At 38.0% G+C, this 13,576-nt stretch overlaps 1 protein-coding gene across 1 annotated transcript in view; it reads right to left on the bottom strand.

Moving 5' to 3' along the window:
- The window catches only part of LOC126417096 (lipase member H-like), a 45,728-nt gene extending 34,429 nt beyond the window's left edge, over positions 1-11,299 (bottom strand). Inside the window, exons 1-2 of the mRNA XM_050084991.1 lie at positions 11,206-11,299; positions 5,774-5,897 (exon numbers count right to left, since the gene is read on the bottom strand). Coding sequence (XP_049940948.1) covers positions 5,774-5,897; positions 11,206-11,299 — 218 coding nt within the window. The remainder of the gene's footprint in view (positions 1-5,773; positions 5,898-11,205) is intronic.
- Positions 11,300-13,576: the final 2,277 nt, after the last annotated feature.

The following is a 13,576-nucleotide window of genomic DNA, read 5'->3' as shown; positions in this document are numbered from 1 at the left end:
TCCACTTGGTCCTCAACTAATACTCGCACTTTCCTTTCAACAAGCTTCAGGATAAGGAAATCAGGCACAAGTACATAACAGCGATCTCAGAAAGGTACCAGTTAGTTGAATGTAGTCAATTACAGTCACTGGAAAAGGAATGGACAAGGTACAGGGACACAGTACTAGAAGTGGCTAAAGAATGTCTTGGAACAGTAGTGTGTAAAAGTAGGATGAAGCAAACAGCTTGGTGAACTGACACAGTCAAGGCAGCCTGTAAAAGGAAAAAGAAGGCGTATCAAAAATGGCTACATACTAGAACTCAGGTCGACAGAGAAAGTTATGTTGAAGAAAGAAACAAAGCCAAACAGATAATTGCAGCATCCAAGAAGAAATCTCGGGAAGACTTTGGAAACAGGTTGGAGACTATGGGTCAAGCTGCTGGAAAACCATTCTGGAGTGTAATTAGCAGTCTTCAAAAGGGAGGTAAGAAGAAAATGACAAGTATTTTGGACAGGTCAGGAAAACGGCTGGTGAATCCTGTGGATGCCTTGGGCAGATGGAGGGAATATTTTGAAGAGCTGCTCAATGTAGGTGAAAATACGATCAGTAATGTTTCAGATTTCAAGGTAGAATGGGATAGGAATGATGATGGAAATAGGATCACATTTGAGGAAGTGGAGAAAATGGTCAATAGATAGCAGTGCAATAAAGCAGCTGGGGTGGATGAAATTAAGTCAGAACTCATCAAATACAGTGGAATGTCAGGTTTTAAATGGCTACACAGGATAATTGAATTGGCCTGGGAGTCGGGACAGGTTCCATCAGACTGGACAAAAGCAGTAATCACACCAATCTTTAAACATGGAAACAGAAAAGATTGTAACAACTACAGAGGTATCTCTTTAATCAGCGTTGTGGGTAAAATCTTCTCAGGTATTGTACTTGAGGACAATATTATGGAAATGGAAGAGGATGTAGATGAAGATGAAATTGGAGATATGATACTGTGTGAAGAGTTTGACAGAGCACTGAAAGACCTAAGTCGAAACAAGGCCCCGGGAGTAGACAACATTCCATTAGAATTACTGACAGCCTTGGGAGAGCCAGTCCAGACAAAACTCTACCATCTGGTGAGCAAGTTGTATGAGACAGGCGAAATACCCTCAGACTTCAAGAAGAATATAATAATTCCAATCCCAAAGAAAGCAGTTGTTGACAGATGTGAAAATTACAGAACTATCAGTTTAATAAGTCACAGCTGCAAAATACTAATGCAAATTCTATACAGACAAATGGAAAAACTGATAGAAGCCGACCTCGGGAAAGATCAGTTTGGATTCCATAGCGAAAGGCTATTTACAATTTGTACAGAATCCAGATGGCAGTTATAAGAGTCAAGGGGTATGAAAGGGAAGCAGTGGTTGGGAAGGGAGTGAGATAGGGTTGTAGCCTGTCCCCGATGTTATTCAATCTGTATATTGAGCAAACAGTAAAGGAAACAAAAGAAAAATTCAGAGTAGGTATCAAAATCCATGGAGAAGAAATAAAAACTTTGAGGTTCGCCGATGACATTGTAATTGTGTCAGACAGCAAAGGATGTGGAAGAGCATTGCATGGAATGGACAGTGTGTTGAAAGGAGGATATAAGATGAACATCAACAAAAGCAAAACGAGGATAATGGAATATAGTCGAATTGAGTCGTGTGATGCTGAGGGAATTAAATTAGGAAATTAAACACTTAAAGTAGTAAAGGGGTTTTGCTATTTGGGTAGCAAAATAACTGATGATGGTTGAAGTAGAGAGGATATAAAATGTAGACTGGCAATGGCAAGGAAAGCATTTCTGAAGAAGAGAGATATGTTAACATCGAATATAGATTTCAGTGTCAGGAAGTCATTTCTGAAAGTGTTTGTATGGAGTGTAGCCATGTATGGAAGTGAAACATGGACAATAAATAGTTTGGACAAGAAGAGAATAGAACCTTTCAAAACGTGGTGCTACAGAAGAATGCTGAAGATTAAATGGGTAGATCACATAACTAATGAGGAGGTATTGAATAGAATTGGGGAGAAGAGGAGTTTGTGGCACAACTTGACTAGAAGAAGGGTTTGGTTGATAGGACATGTCTGAGGCATCATGGGATCACCAATTTATTATTGGAGGTCAGCGTGGAGGGTGAAAATCGTAGAGGGAGAACAAGAGATGAATACACTAAGCAAATTCAGAAGAGTGTAGGTTGCGGCAGGTACAGGGAGATGAAGAAGCTTGCACAGGATAGAGTAGCATGGAGAGCTGCATCAAACCAGTCTCAGGACTGAAGACCACAATAACAACAACAACAATGTCTTCTTACTGGCATGTATACTGTGATGATAAAATTGAATTTATAAAACTTCAAGGTATAGGTTATGTCAATATTCATAGAGAGACTTGAAACCGCTTCTGTCTGAACAGTACCTTCCTCTTTCCCTTTCGAACTCTTACAGGAGCTTGAACTGTCCCTATACCCCTCAATGAGCATTTTTGGAAATCTATGAGTGCCAAATTATGTTGGTCTACTGACATACATAGCACCTCTTCAGACAAACTATGTGATCCTTAGTTTTCTCATATTTATATAATAAACTTTTAAATTTTTGAGTGAATGATTCTAGCAGTTAAATTTGAGTTTACTGTCACAGATAGAAAACAAGAGACTTATCTGAACAGTTAAGATATTCCAGCTACTTTTTATGTAGAAATAAATAACAGTGGTGAGTGAAGCATACAAACAAAATAATGTTGATCAAATTTATGACCTCAAGTTGCAAAAAACTGTCGGTGGGGTACCCTACAATTTGCTAGGGTTGATTTTGGGAGTTAATGCAGGAAGGAACTACAGTTTCATGGCAAAGAGAGATCTTCAAATACTAAAGTAGTTAAAGCTAACAGAAAATCCTCAGATTTCTTAGGCTTAGCAAACCATCTGAAGAGTGGCTATTTCTATTGCTTTCAACCATCCACGGAAATGCAAATGAGAAAAGAACTCAACTTCTTGTGGGCTGGGAATGAGTTATCACCCTCTGGAAGGCAACGCAAATCCAGGGAGTGTAATAAGAAATATTAATAGAAGACACAACACTCAGTCTGGATGTAAAAACAGTTACAAATGGAGAATGGAATCTCTTAATGTGATAAGCATGAGAGGAAAGACAGAGGAAATATTGAACATAATCAAGAAAAGGAAGAATCATATATTTGAGCTCAGTGAAACAAAATGAAAAGGCACTAGTTCAGAATCGTTGAGAGGTGATTACAGTCTTTACTGGTATGGCCAACTAAAGGAGGCACAAAATGGAGTGGGTTGGTATTTCTCAGGAATAAGGCTTTTGTCTCTAAAGTTACTTTTATTAGTGGTAGAATAATCAAAATGAGAACAAGCATGGTGAACACTAGTTTCACAATATTTCAAGTGTATCCTCCTCAAAGAAAGAGCAGTGTTGAACAGAAACAAGAATTTTACAAAAAAACTAAAAGAGGAGGTACAACAAGAAAACAATATGATAATACAGATATGAATGCATAAGTTGGAACAGCAGATCTGGTTATGAGGAGGTGATGGACTTGGCTATGGAACAAGGAATATTAATGGAGAACATGTCCTACATTTTTTGCAAGAACAATAACATTTCAGTAAGAAATATGCACTTTTAAAGCAGGTCAGAGATCAACAGATATATTTAGGATCAAATAGTACAACTATTGACTATATATTAATGGATAAACGTTTGGGTGAAAAAGTAAGAGACACAAAAGTCACCCCACATGAATGTCTGGACAGTGATGACTGGTTTCTAGTGTCAGATCTAAATTATATCGTGAAATACCATGAAGAGAATAGAAGCCTTAGAATGTGGTGCTGTAATAAACATGTTCAAATGACCATAGGTTACAGTGCTTATTCAGAGATGAAGAAGTTTACAAAAGACAGGCTACATTGAAGAACTGTGTCAAACCATTCTTCAGACTGAAGAATACCACAACATCACATGCAACTTCAACAAGAAGAACACTCATCAAGTCCTATAGTTTGGAGAGTTCTATCACAACCAAAAGACACATAAATCAACTACTAGCTTGTGAAACATTATTCCTTAGATCTGCTCGACAAAAGACAAGGAGAGATAATACCAGAAGGGACCACATAAGGAGATCTGCACGTTGAAGTGACATGGAGGAAAGGCTTACTGCATTGAGATTAAAGTGGTTTGGTCATGTGAAATGGATGCAGCCTATCCAGGCTGCTATGCAGCGTCATAGCTATCAGATCTCCGTCTGTGTCTACACTTTAATAGGGAATGCTCACAGCCAGAAGAGTCAGTGAGGTGCAAACTTGTGAAGCAAGCATGAATCATACCAAGGAGATGCAATCATGCTTCTTATAGCCAAATGAGTGAGTTTGAAGGAAGTCAAATTGTGGCCTTGCAAGTGATGATCCTGGTATAAGTGGTCATGTGAACATTTTCACACCATAGGTGAGGTTTTGGATATCCACGCAACGCTGATTCCTGCCAGGATTGTCATATTGTAAGGGCAGCATTGGCAGATAGTAACACCATAGCACAATTGCCACGAACTGGTTATTAGCAGTGAGACTATGGGCATGCACACCTCTAGCCCGGATTATACTCTCGCCACAGCATCAAAATGAACAACTTGGGTGATACCATCAGAGGATCACTTGGAAGATGGAATGGCATGCCAGGGTCTTCAGTGATGAAAACAGATTCTATCTGCAAGCAGGTTACAGTCATTTCCTTGTACAATATAGATCTGGTGAGGGATGTGTCATGGAGCGCATTCATCCAAAACACACTGGGCCCACCCCAGACTTTATGGTCTGGGGTGAGATAAGCAACAACTCTTGGTCACCTTTGATGTTTCTGAAGGTGTGTTTACCAGTACTCTGTACATGCAGAATGTTGTTATAACTCATTATTTTGCCGTTCTTGTTTGAATAGAATAATTTTTACCCATACACCACTGGGGAAACTCCACATGCTCTCCAAAATGTGCAGCAACTGCCCTGACCAGCACAATCTCTAAACTTCTCCAGTCGAGCATGTGTGGGATATGATGGGACGAGAAGTGACTCAAGTGATTTGTCAACCAACAACTCTTACAGAACTATGTGAACAGGTTGATCAGGCATGGCATAATGTGTCCCATGACAGTATTCATCGTCTGTATGATAGCCTGGATGCCAGTGTCAGTTCCTGCATTGCTGCTTGTAGAGGCTACACCATACACTCAGAACCACTTCTACTACTGATCTATTAAAGTAATCATTTCACGTATTCCATATGCACTGTTGGAACACTAAATCTTGAATGAATTGGAAACCTCTAAAGGGGTGTACTAAATTTTTTTCTGGAAATGTATTATGATAATGTGAATTCATTTTCATTATTTGAAAACTACAAATAAAAATGACAAGCACACACTTATGACCATGGTGTTTGGATGTTTGTTGACATGTGTTTGAGTGTGAGTACTTAAAACAGAAAAAAATGTAGCACCTTAAAATCTAATAAAATTCTCCAGTTATGTTTTTTTCATGCTACAGCCAGTAACAGATGAATGGTCATCTATCTTCACTTTTATTTATATACTGAATATAGCTTTTCAGGATGTCAAAATGACCATTCTACAATTTCTTGTGATGAAACAAAAACATGTAACTATTCCTGTAAGTAATGGCACCAAGTGCAGTGTTTACAGTCATTTGTTTGTAGGTGTATGCCTACTTACTGTGTGTAAAGGCGGAAAGACACATCACTGTCACTTACAGCAAGAAGTTCAGTGTCACGATTCAGGTCAACCAAATGCAATTTTCCATCACCTCCAGGAATTATTTCCCATCTCTCTTCACGTGCTGAAACAAATCATAGTTCTAGATCTTATAATTACATTTTCTCTGAGACATTCAAGTTTCTTCTTTATCTACAATAATGATTGAAGCAGAAGAAATGAATTAAAATTTTTCTTCTTTATCTACAATAATGATTGAAGCACAAGAAATGAATTAACTTTTTTTAAATTCATTTGTTCTGCTTCAATCAATATCGTAAATCATAATTAATACATTAAAGCAAAACTGTTAAAGAAACTGGGTTTGCAGCATTGTGGTCAAAAATTTGTTTACTGTCTGTTTTTGGGTATCAATTAGCGAGGATGTTAATTCTTTTTCACATTTGCACAGTTATGAAGTCAGAACATGATAAGATTTCAAAGTAAGATAAAAATTTACTTTATATACTCAGACATGTGAAATGTGCACTTCACAAAATTCAAACACATAGTATCTTATCACTACAATATCAATTAATTACAATTTTAATCAGACAACTCACACAAACACCCGGATTATCAATTTGTGGGGACGTGAAATGGAATTATCAGAGAGGTTCAATCAAAGGTAAAGCATGTGGCAGACTTTTTTTATTGGTGGAATAATGTGAAAATACAATGAGTCAACAAAGGAGATTATTTCAAAGCATTCATACATTCCATCTCAGAATATTGCTCAAGTTTGTGGGATCCATACCAAATAGGACTATCATGGGAAATTGAATTTATGTACAGAATGGTAGCACTAATGGTCACACATTCATTTCACTCACGAGAAATCATCACAGAAATGTAGGAAAACCTGAATTTGCAGATACTGGAGATAGACGTCAACCATCTCATGAATGCTTCTTACAGAGTTTCGAGAACATACTGCAGCCTGCACAAATCACCCTTGTAGACCTCATGAACTAATGACAGTGGGCACAGAGACATTTAAACAGTCATTCTTCCTACACTCTGAATGCAAATACCTCAGGAAGAAAAGCTAATATGTGTGAAGTACAGTTTGCATGCCCTTCACAGTGGTTTGCAGAGTATGGATCTAGATGATCATGCAACTGAAGCACACTGGGATGGAAGAATTTACAGCTCTTTTTTTTTTTCAGAATATTCCTCCTTATCTGACTTTGTCAGCTTTCCACAATGAATGGACACTTGACCTTCTTACCAAGCTGAATGCCTGCATGTTATTGGATTTATATCTGAAGGACTTTGACTGATAGCTTAGTAATATCAGTAGTCTACTTTCAGTGTGTCTATCTGCTGCCCAATGCTGCTGCTATTTGATGAGTAAAAATCTATTGATTTCACTGTGTTGTTTCTTTCAGGATAATATTTTATTTTACTTGCAGTCAATGCAGGTAACAATAAATAAAGCACAGAATAATTTTATAGTCAAGGGATGAATACCATATAAATGCCATTTCTGCGTATGAGTTGGAGTCTGCTACCACTATAATAAAGAAACTTGGCTACTAAATATAAACTATTTAGACTATACTACTTCCTTGTTTTTTAAGCATACGGATAATTATGATCCCTAATTCTCCACATCTGAAGTTTTGTTAGACTTATGATGGTCACAATGAAAGCCATGCCTCTCATTAACTACTCTATTAAGCTTAGCCACATTTGTAATCCATGTAAAAATTGTTGATTATGGAAGTTGCAAGTTTATAGTCAAGCATGATGTTTCAGTTTTATTACATAAACAACAGAAAGGGAAATTTGCTTCTACTAATGAATTATAACAACACTGAATACAAGTAAAAAGAATCTTCAAGAGAGGTTTTGGAGCTATTGATTCTAATCTGGTGCCTTATATTTCTAGCATTTTCCCTTGACAGTAACTCCACAAGGAATAAATATATACAGAGGCAGTCTGTTCTCCATAGAGTTGCTATCTTGCATATACAGTGTTTCCTACCTTTGTGTCAGTTTAGAGAAGTTCTTACTGAAGCTTTTAGTGACTGCAATTAGTCATCACTGACTGCCCTTAATGTTTCCACGTAAACCTCAAATAGAGTAGGGCAGAATGAAGCGACAAGAAATTCTAATGTGGACAAGTACATGAAAGAAAAGAACTATATGTGCACTGTCAATCGATGTGACTCATGGCAGTTGCAATGCAAAAATATTAGGTTGACACATAAGTTTGTAGCATTTTTGTTTGCTATGGGTTTATTTATCGGTTATCATTTCCTACTTGTAGTTCACTGATGCTACTTGAGTTTATGTATTGTAATTGGAGGCAGTGAGTGGAACTGTAGATGCTAGAAATGGTATGTTAAGTGGAGAAATCGTAACGTTTCTTAAATATTCTTCTGTTTGAGCTCAGTAGAGGGGAAGACGCTAGAAGCGTTTGCATTTTCTCTGGGGATAATGGGCATTGGACAGAGCATGGCAAGAAAATGATTTTCTGATTTTAAGGAAAATTGTTTTGACAAGTGATTTTCCACATTTAGGAAGACCTTCACGGATTGATGAAGATCTTTTAAACGCATTAATCCACAACAATCCACATCAGTGTACTCAAAAACTAGCAGATGTGATGAATTGTGATCATTCCACCCTCATTCAACATCTGCTTGCAATGGGGAAGGTTCAAAAATCAGGTGTACAGGTACTGCATGCACTAAGCCAAAATCACAAGAATCAGTGGGTGGCCATATTTGCTTCTCTGCTTGCACCTCATTAATTGCCTTGTGAACAACGTTAACAGTTCCTACCTCCATATTCACTGGTGATGAGAAATTATGTATTTATGCTAATATAAGGAAAAGAAAGAACTGTCTGAGTCCAAACAAAGAAACAGCTCTGTGCACAAAGACCTGTGCACATCCACAGAAGATAATGTTTTGCATCTGGTGGAACAGTGATGGTGTGGTGTACTATGAATTGCTTCCCTGAGGTATAACCATAACTGCTGACATTAATTGTCAACAACTGAGAAATCTTGCAGATGCAATCCTAGAACAATGAGCAGGAAGAGTGTCTGAAGTGATGCTACTCCACAGTAACTCCCACTTGCATTCTGATATACTGACAAAAATGATATACTGGAATTGGACTGGGAAGTCATTCCAGAGCCACCTCATTCACCTGATGTCGCACCCTCAGATTTTCACCTTTTTGGATCTTTATCAAACTAGGTTCAAGGAACTTCCTTTCTGGATGAAAATGCCTTCTCAACATGGCTTGACAAGTTCTTCATCACAAAACCAAGTGATTTCTACAGTTGTGGCATCAAAGAGTTACCCCAGCATTGGCAGACTGTTTTAAATAGTGAAGGGGAATATATTATTGATAACTAAAGTCTCTATTGTGCGTCTCTGTTGGGTTCATTAAACTTATGCATAAATAAAATATATGAACTACAGAATGGCATTTCACAGACAGCTCAAAGCAAGCAGTGATCAGCATCCAGCAGTGTGCACCTTTATCATTATGCAAAATCTTGGCAGTGGTGTAGTGCACATGGGTGCAGAAAAGATAAAGCAGTGAGAACTAAGCCACCGTATCAAGACAGCAAATTTCTTGGTCTGATTCTGCAAGCGACAGACCACATGGGTTGAGCCTACTGTGAGCTCCCCACCAATGTGCACAGGACATTAATTTAGCATCAATTGCATTGTTTTCTCATGTTTACAAAAGACATGGGAGCATGTAGGTCAATTGGAATGGATTCCTTAGTTTGATTCCATAAGCCATAAACCACGTAAATCAAGCTTAGTGTGAGCTCCTCACCAAGGTGCACAGGGTGGTAATTTGGGGCCATTCGTGTCTTTTCTCGTGTTCATGAAAGACATCGCACCCTGTGGGTCAAGCAGAAAGCCATTCTCTTACAAGTTAGCAGTTTTCCTACAGGCCTGCAATGAGGACAGTACACTCATAACACTGGGGGATGTACATCCTATAGGACCAGTATTCGGGCCCTGTGATGTGTGACAAGTGTGAAATATACTGTGGCCACGCAATCCCCAGTGCATTGCCATTTACAAATGTAAATCAGTTGTCAGTTGGCTGTGTAATAATTTGTGAGAAATAATTGTGTATTTCACAACCATACTCATTCTCAGATCCCATCACCATAGCCTTCCTCCGAGTATAGTAGATGGGTGTGGCAGTAAGGCTGGGTCCCTGTACAACTGAGTTGTATGTGGTGATCTCCTCTTTCTTTTAAATTTAGTGTGAGGTTCATTCACATGATGTTGCATAAGGGACTAGGGTATCAGAAATTTGTGTTTTGTAGGTACGTTGAGTCTTTGGCAAAGAGCAGAAAGATTTGCACACAGGAAAATACCTAAGGATGGAACAGGGTGCCCCCATTTCTAACCAGTAGCAAAAAGGATGGATCAGGAATGTGGCTATCCAATATCAGCTATGCCAAAAAGGCCCTGTCATCTGCTGTGACTAGAAGGTCATGTTCAGCCTGTCCTACAGTATCCTGGAGTTACTGATATCAGAGATAATAAACTAATGTGACACTTTACAGAGCCTTCAATGCATTATAAAAGGTAGGGATCAGGCAAATTGTCACAAGGTGTGGGTTTGTTTCAAGAACGCACAGTGCAACACTAGACACTCTGCATTCATTGCAATGGGAGATGTTGGATCATCATCCTCATGGTCCCGATCTCTTATTTAGTGATTATGACAGATCTGATACCTTAAAGAAAAACCTAAAATGTCAGCATTTCACTTGTGGTCAATTAGTTCAAGATGATGCAGAAGAGTGGTTCCCTTACCAGCCATTGCCTTTTGTAATGGTCCCTTTAATATGTTGAACATTGGTCTATGTTCAATTTCAATGACACTTTATTCCATGTATCAATGCCTAACGACCACAGAGAAGTGTTCCACACATAACAGAGTATTGACCTTACCAAGCATGTCTTAATGGTGTGTAGCAGCAAGGTTTCAAGTTTCTCAGAAGACACGCTAAGCTGTGAGAAATGACCAATAGACCATTTGCTGCACAGCCTCATCAGTGAATATGGCTTGTGGTTCTTTGGACTTCATGTGTTGCTTTCATCATCAGGTCAACAATGACTCAGTCTTACAATATAAATCTTTTGTTGTTGTAAAAATCTCACATTCCCACCTTCTTCCAGAGTTAAACCTGCACTGTACTAATCATTCCTGCTTTGATGTCTCTTCTCTCTCTTTCACACACACACACACACACACACACACACACACACACACACACTCCTTTTATAACTCTAATTGTCCATTCTTCTAACAATGAACCCTTAAACGATCACACTGTCATATGCCTGTAGTTGATGACACACAGAAACTGATATTTTGACATTAAATTTACTCACCACAGGTAAGACCTATTAACAGAAACAGCAACAGCAGCTTGTGACCCATGATGACTGCTTGGCATTTCATCAGCTCTTCCTGCCTTAAGTACATATTGCTTATCTTTGAGAGTTTTAATGTGCTTTGTTCAACTGATAAGTCACGTTTGGATAATTATCTGTCTTATCAGCATGTAGTAACATGAAATTAATTTATATCATTTGAAATCACATTCCTGAGCCTATACTAGATGTAAAAAGTGCTTGTACATTATCTTAGTCATACTAAAATGAAATGAAATTCAGTTTTATGTAAGTATATTTGGATGCCTGTACATCTATACTAACACATAAAGGGGAAAAGTTATTTTCAAAAATCTTGAAAAGTTCTTGATTGATTTACTTTACATTTTTATGTGATATTCTTATAAACACTCAGACAGCCATAGGCTACATATTTAATAAAAAAGTAAAAGAAATAAAACAATGTAGAGGTTTCCTGTCAAAAATGACTACAAAAAAGAAAATGCTGTGCTGGTTTCATCCGAGCTTCATAAGCAGCATCAGAATCAGCTTCATTCCAATATTCTCCAACTGGTCTTCCATCAGCGCAAATCATAACTTTATGCTCGATGGATACCATTTGATCTAGTGCTGTCTTGAATACGTGAACTACTTGACTGTACTTATGTAAAATCCTCTACTGTTCCTCAATGTTTTCCATCTCAATCAACTTATATTTGTCAAAACTGATTGACTTCCATTTCTTCATTGCCAATAAAATATACTTGCAAAGATATAAGATTAATTTGGCAATGGTTAGCAATCATTCCACTCTGTGGTAGACTTATCCTTTAATAGAAAACACAGAACTGAATCGATGTTTGTCACTGTTCACGGAAGTAGCATCTAATGATGTTAGTCAAAAGCAAGCATTGAACTTTTTTTTATATATTCTGTCAAAAATATTTTGATTCCAGAGTTTCTCCAGTCACATAACAAAATAGTTCGGGTGGAGGCAACTCCAGTGGTGCTAATCAAATTTTTTTCCACTCATACAACATTTTCCTGAGGTTTCTCTATGGAATTTCTTAGCACCATAATGTGTTTGTGTTTGTTATAATCTTTATTGGTGTCATACCAGACAGCTTCACCTCACAAACTGTAATCTCTGCTTCTTCCACTTTGCACTTCTTGTACACCAATGTTTTATTCTTGCACCTGTAGTTGTTGTCTTTCACCAACTTCACTCACTGTAACTCCAAATAATTCGTTTCATATTCTTGTTCCTTCAGCTGTTCCTCTAATGCCTGATTGCTGAGCATCTCACTCATACCTCTTCTCCAATTTCATCTCATTGTTCAGGTGTTGAGTTTTCTATCAGTCTATTTATTCTCTTCCATTATGAGGATAAAAATGCTTCTCTCTCTGCATCTGTTTTCACAACTGACAATAGCTCTTCCTCTTTTGCATTTTGGCGTGGTATTAAATGTTAAGATTACTTAAGACACTAATATTCCATTTAATGCACTGTTCACGACCACAAGTAACTCACTTTCAGTTACATTTCAGTTTCTATCGCTTTCACTTTTCCTTGATTCAGTCTAATTGATCTGTAAAAGTTTGCTGCCACATGCATCTTGCCATCACCCTTCTGATCTGGAATGTATCACCATCACAACAGGTTAATGGAATAGTTGAGAACATTCTTGAATGTCCTAGAATGTCACCTTATCGAACCCTCTGCAAGATTCTATAACATTCTAGAACATTCTTGGTGTGATTCTCTCTTTTGATATCTTCGAAACCAACCTCTGCAGTTCCACACCAAAACCTTCTTCTTGGATTGAGGGATGGATGGCTACCATACCATATAACCCTTATATGGCTGTGGGAATTGACTGTGGAGTTACAGCAGAACACACAGACAAACCACACTTACATTTATTACAGGTACTAATTACGTTTTTATGCTGCGCAACCACGAGCCCCCTAATATGGATCCATAAGGCAATTAATCACTCTAAACCTATTTCATGAAATCTTTATCCTGGGAAGTTATGCCCAGAAATGAGTTCAGTTGTGGAGAGAAAGGCTGTCTGCTCAGTAACGAAACCTCTTACTCTCATAAAAGATATGGAGCTGGCAAAGATCCGGGGTTCAGTTCTGGGGAGGAGGTGTCACGGTTTACTGCTGCCCCCCTGATCCCTCTCTCCACATTTATCTAGCAAGCTGTCACCTTCACTTTCAACAAGTCATGGGTGTCAAAGATTTCAATAACAATAAAACACATAAAATGTTTTAATATAATTATAATAATTTGTTCATACCAGTGATGTCACTATAGCGTAAATTCCATGGATTGACAAGTACTTGATGAGATATGCTAAAT

The sequence above is a fragment of the Schistocerca serialis genome, chromosome 8 (genome assembly GCF_023864345.2).
Source record: "Schistocerca serialis cubense isolate TAMUIC-IGC-003099 chromosome 8, iqSchSeri2.2, whole genome shotgun sequence".
NCBI lineage: Eukaryota > Metazoa > Arthropoda > Insecta > Orthoptera > Acrididae > Schistocerca > Schistocerca serialis.
This window is presented reverse-complemented; position numbering and strand designations above follow the sequence as displayed.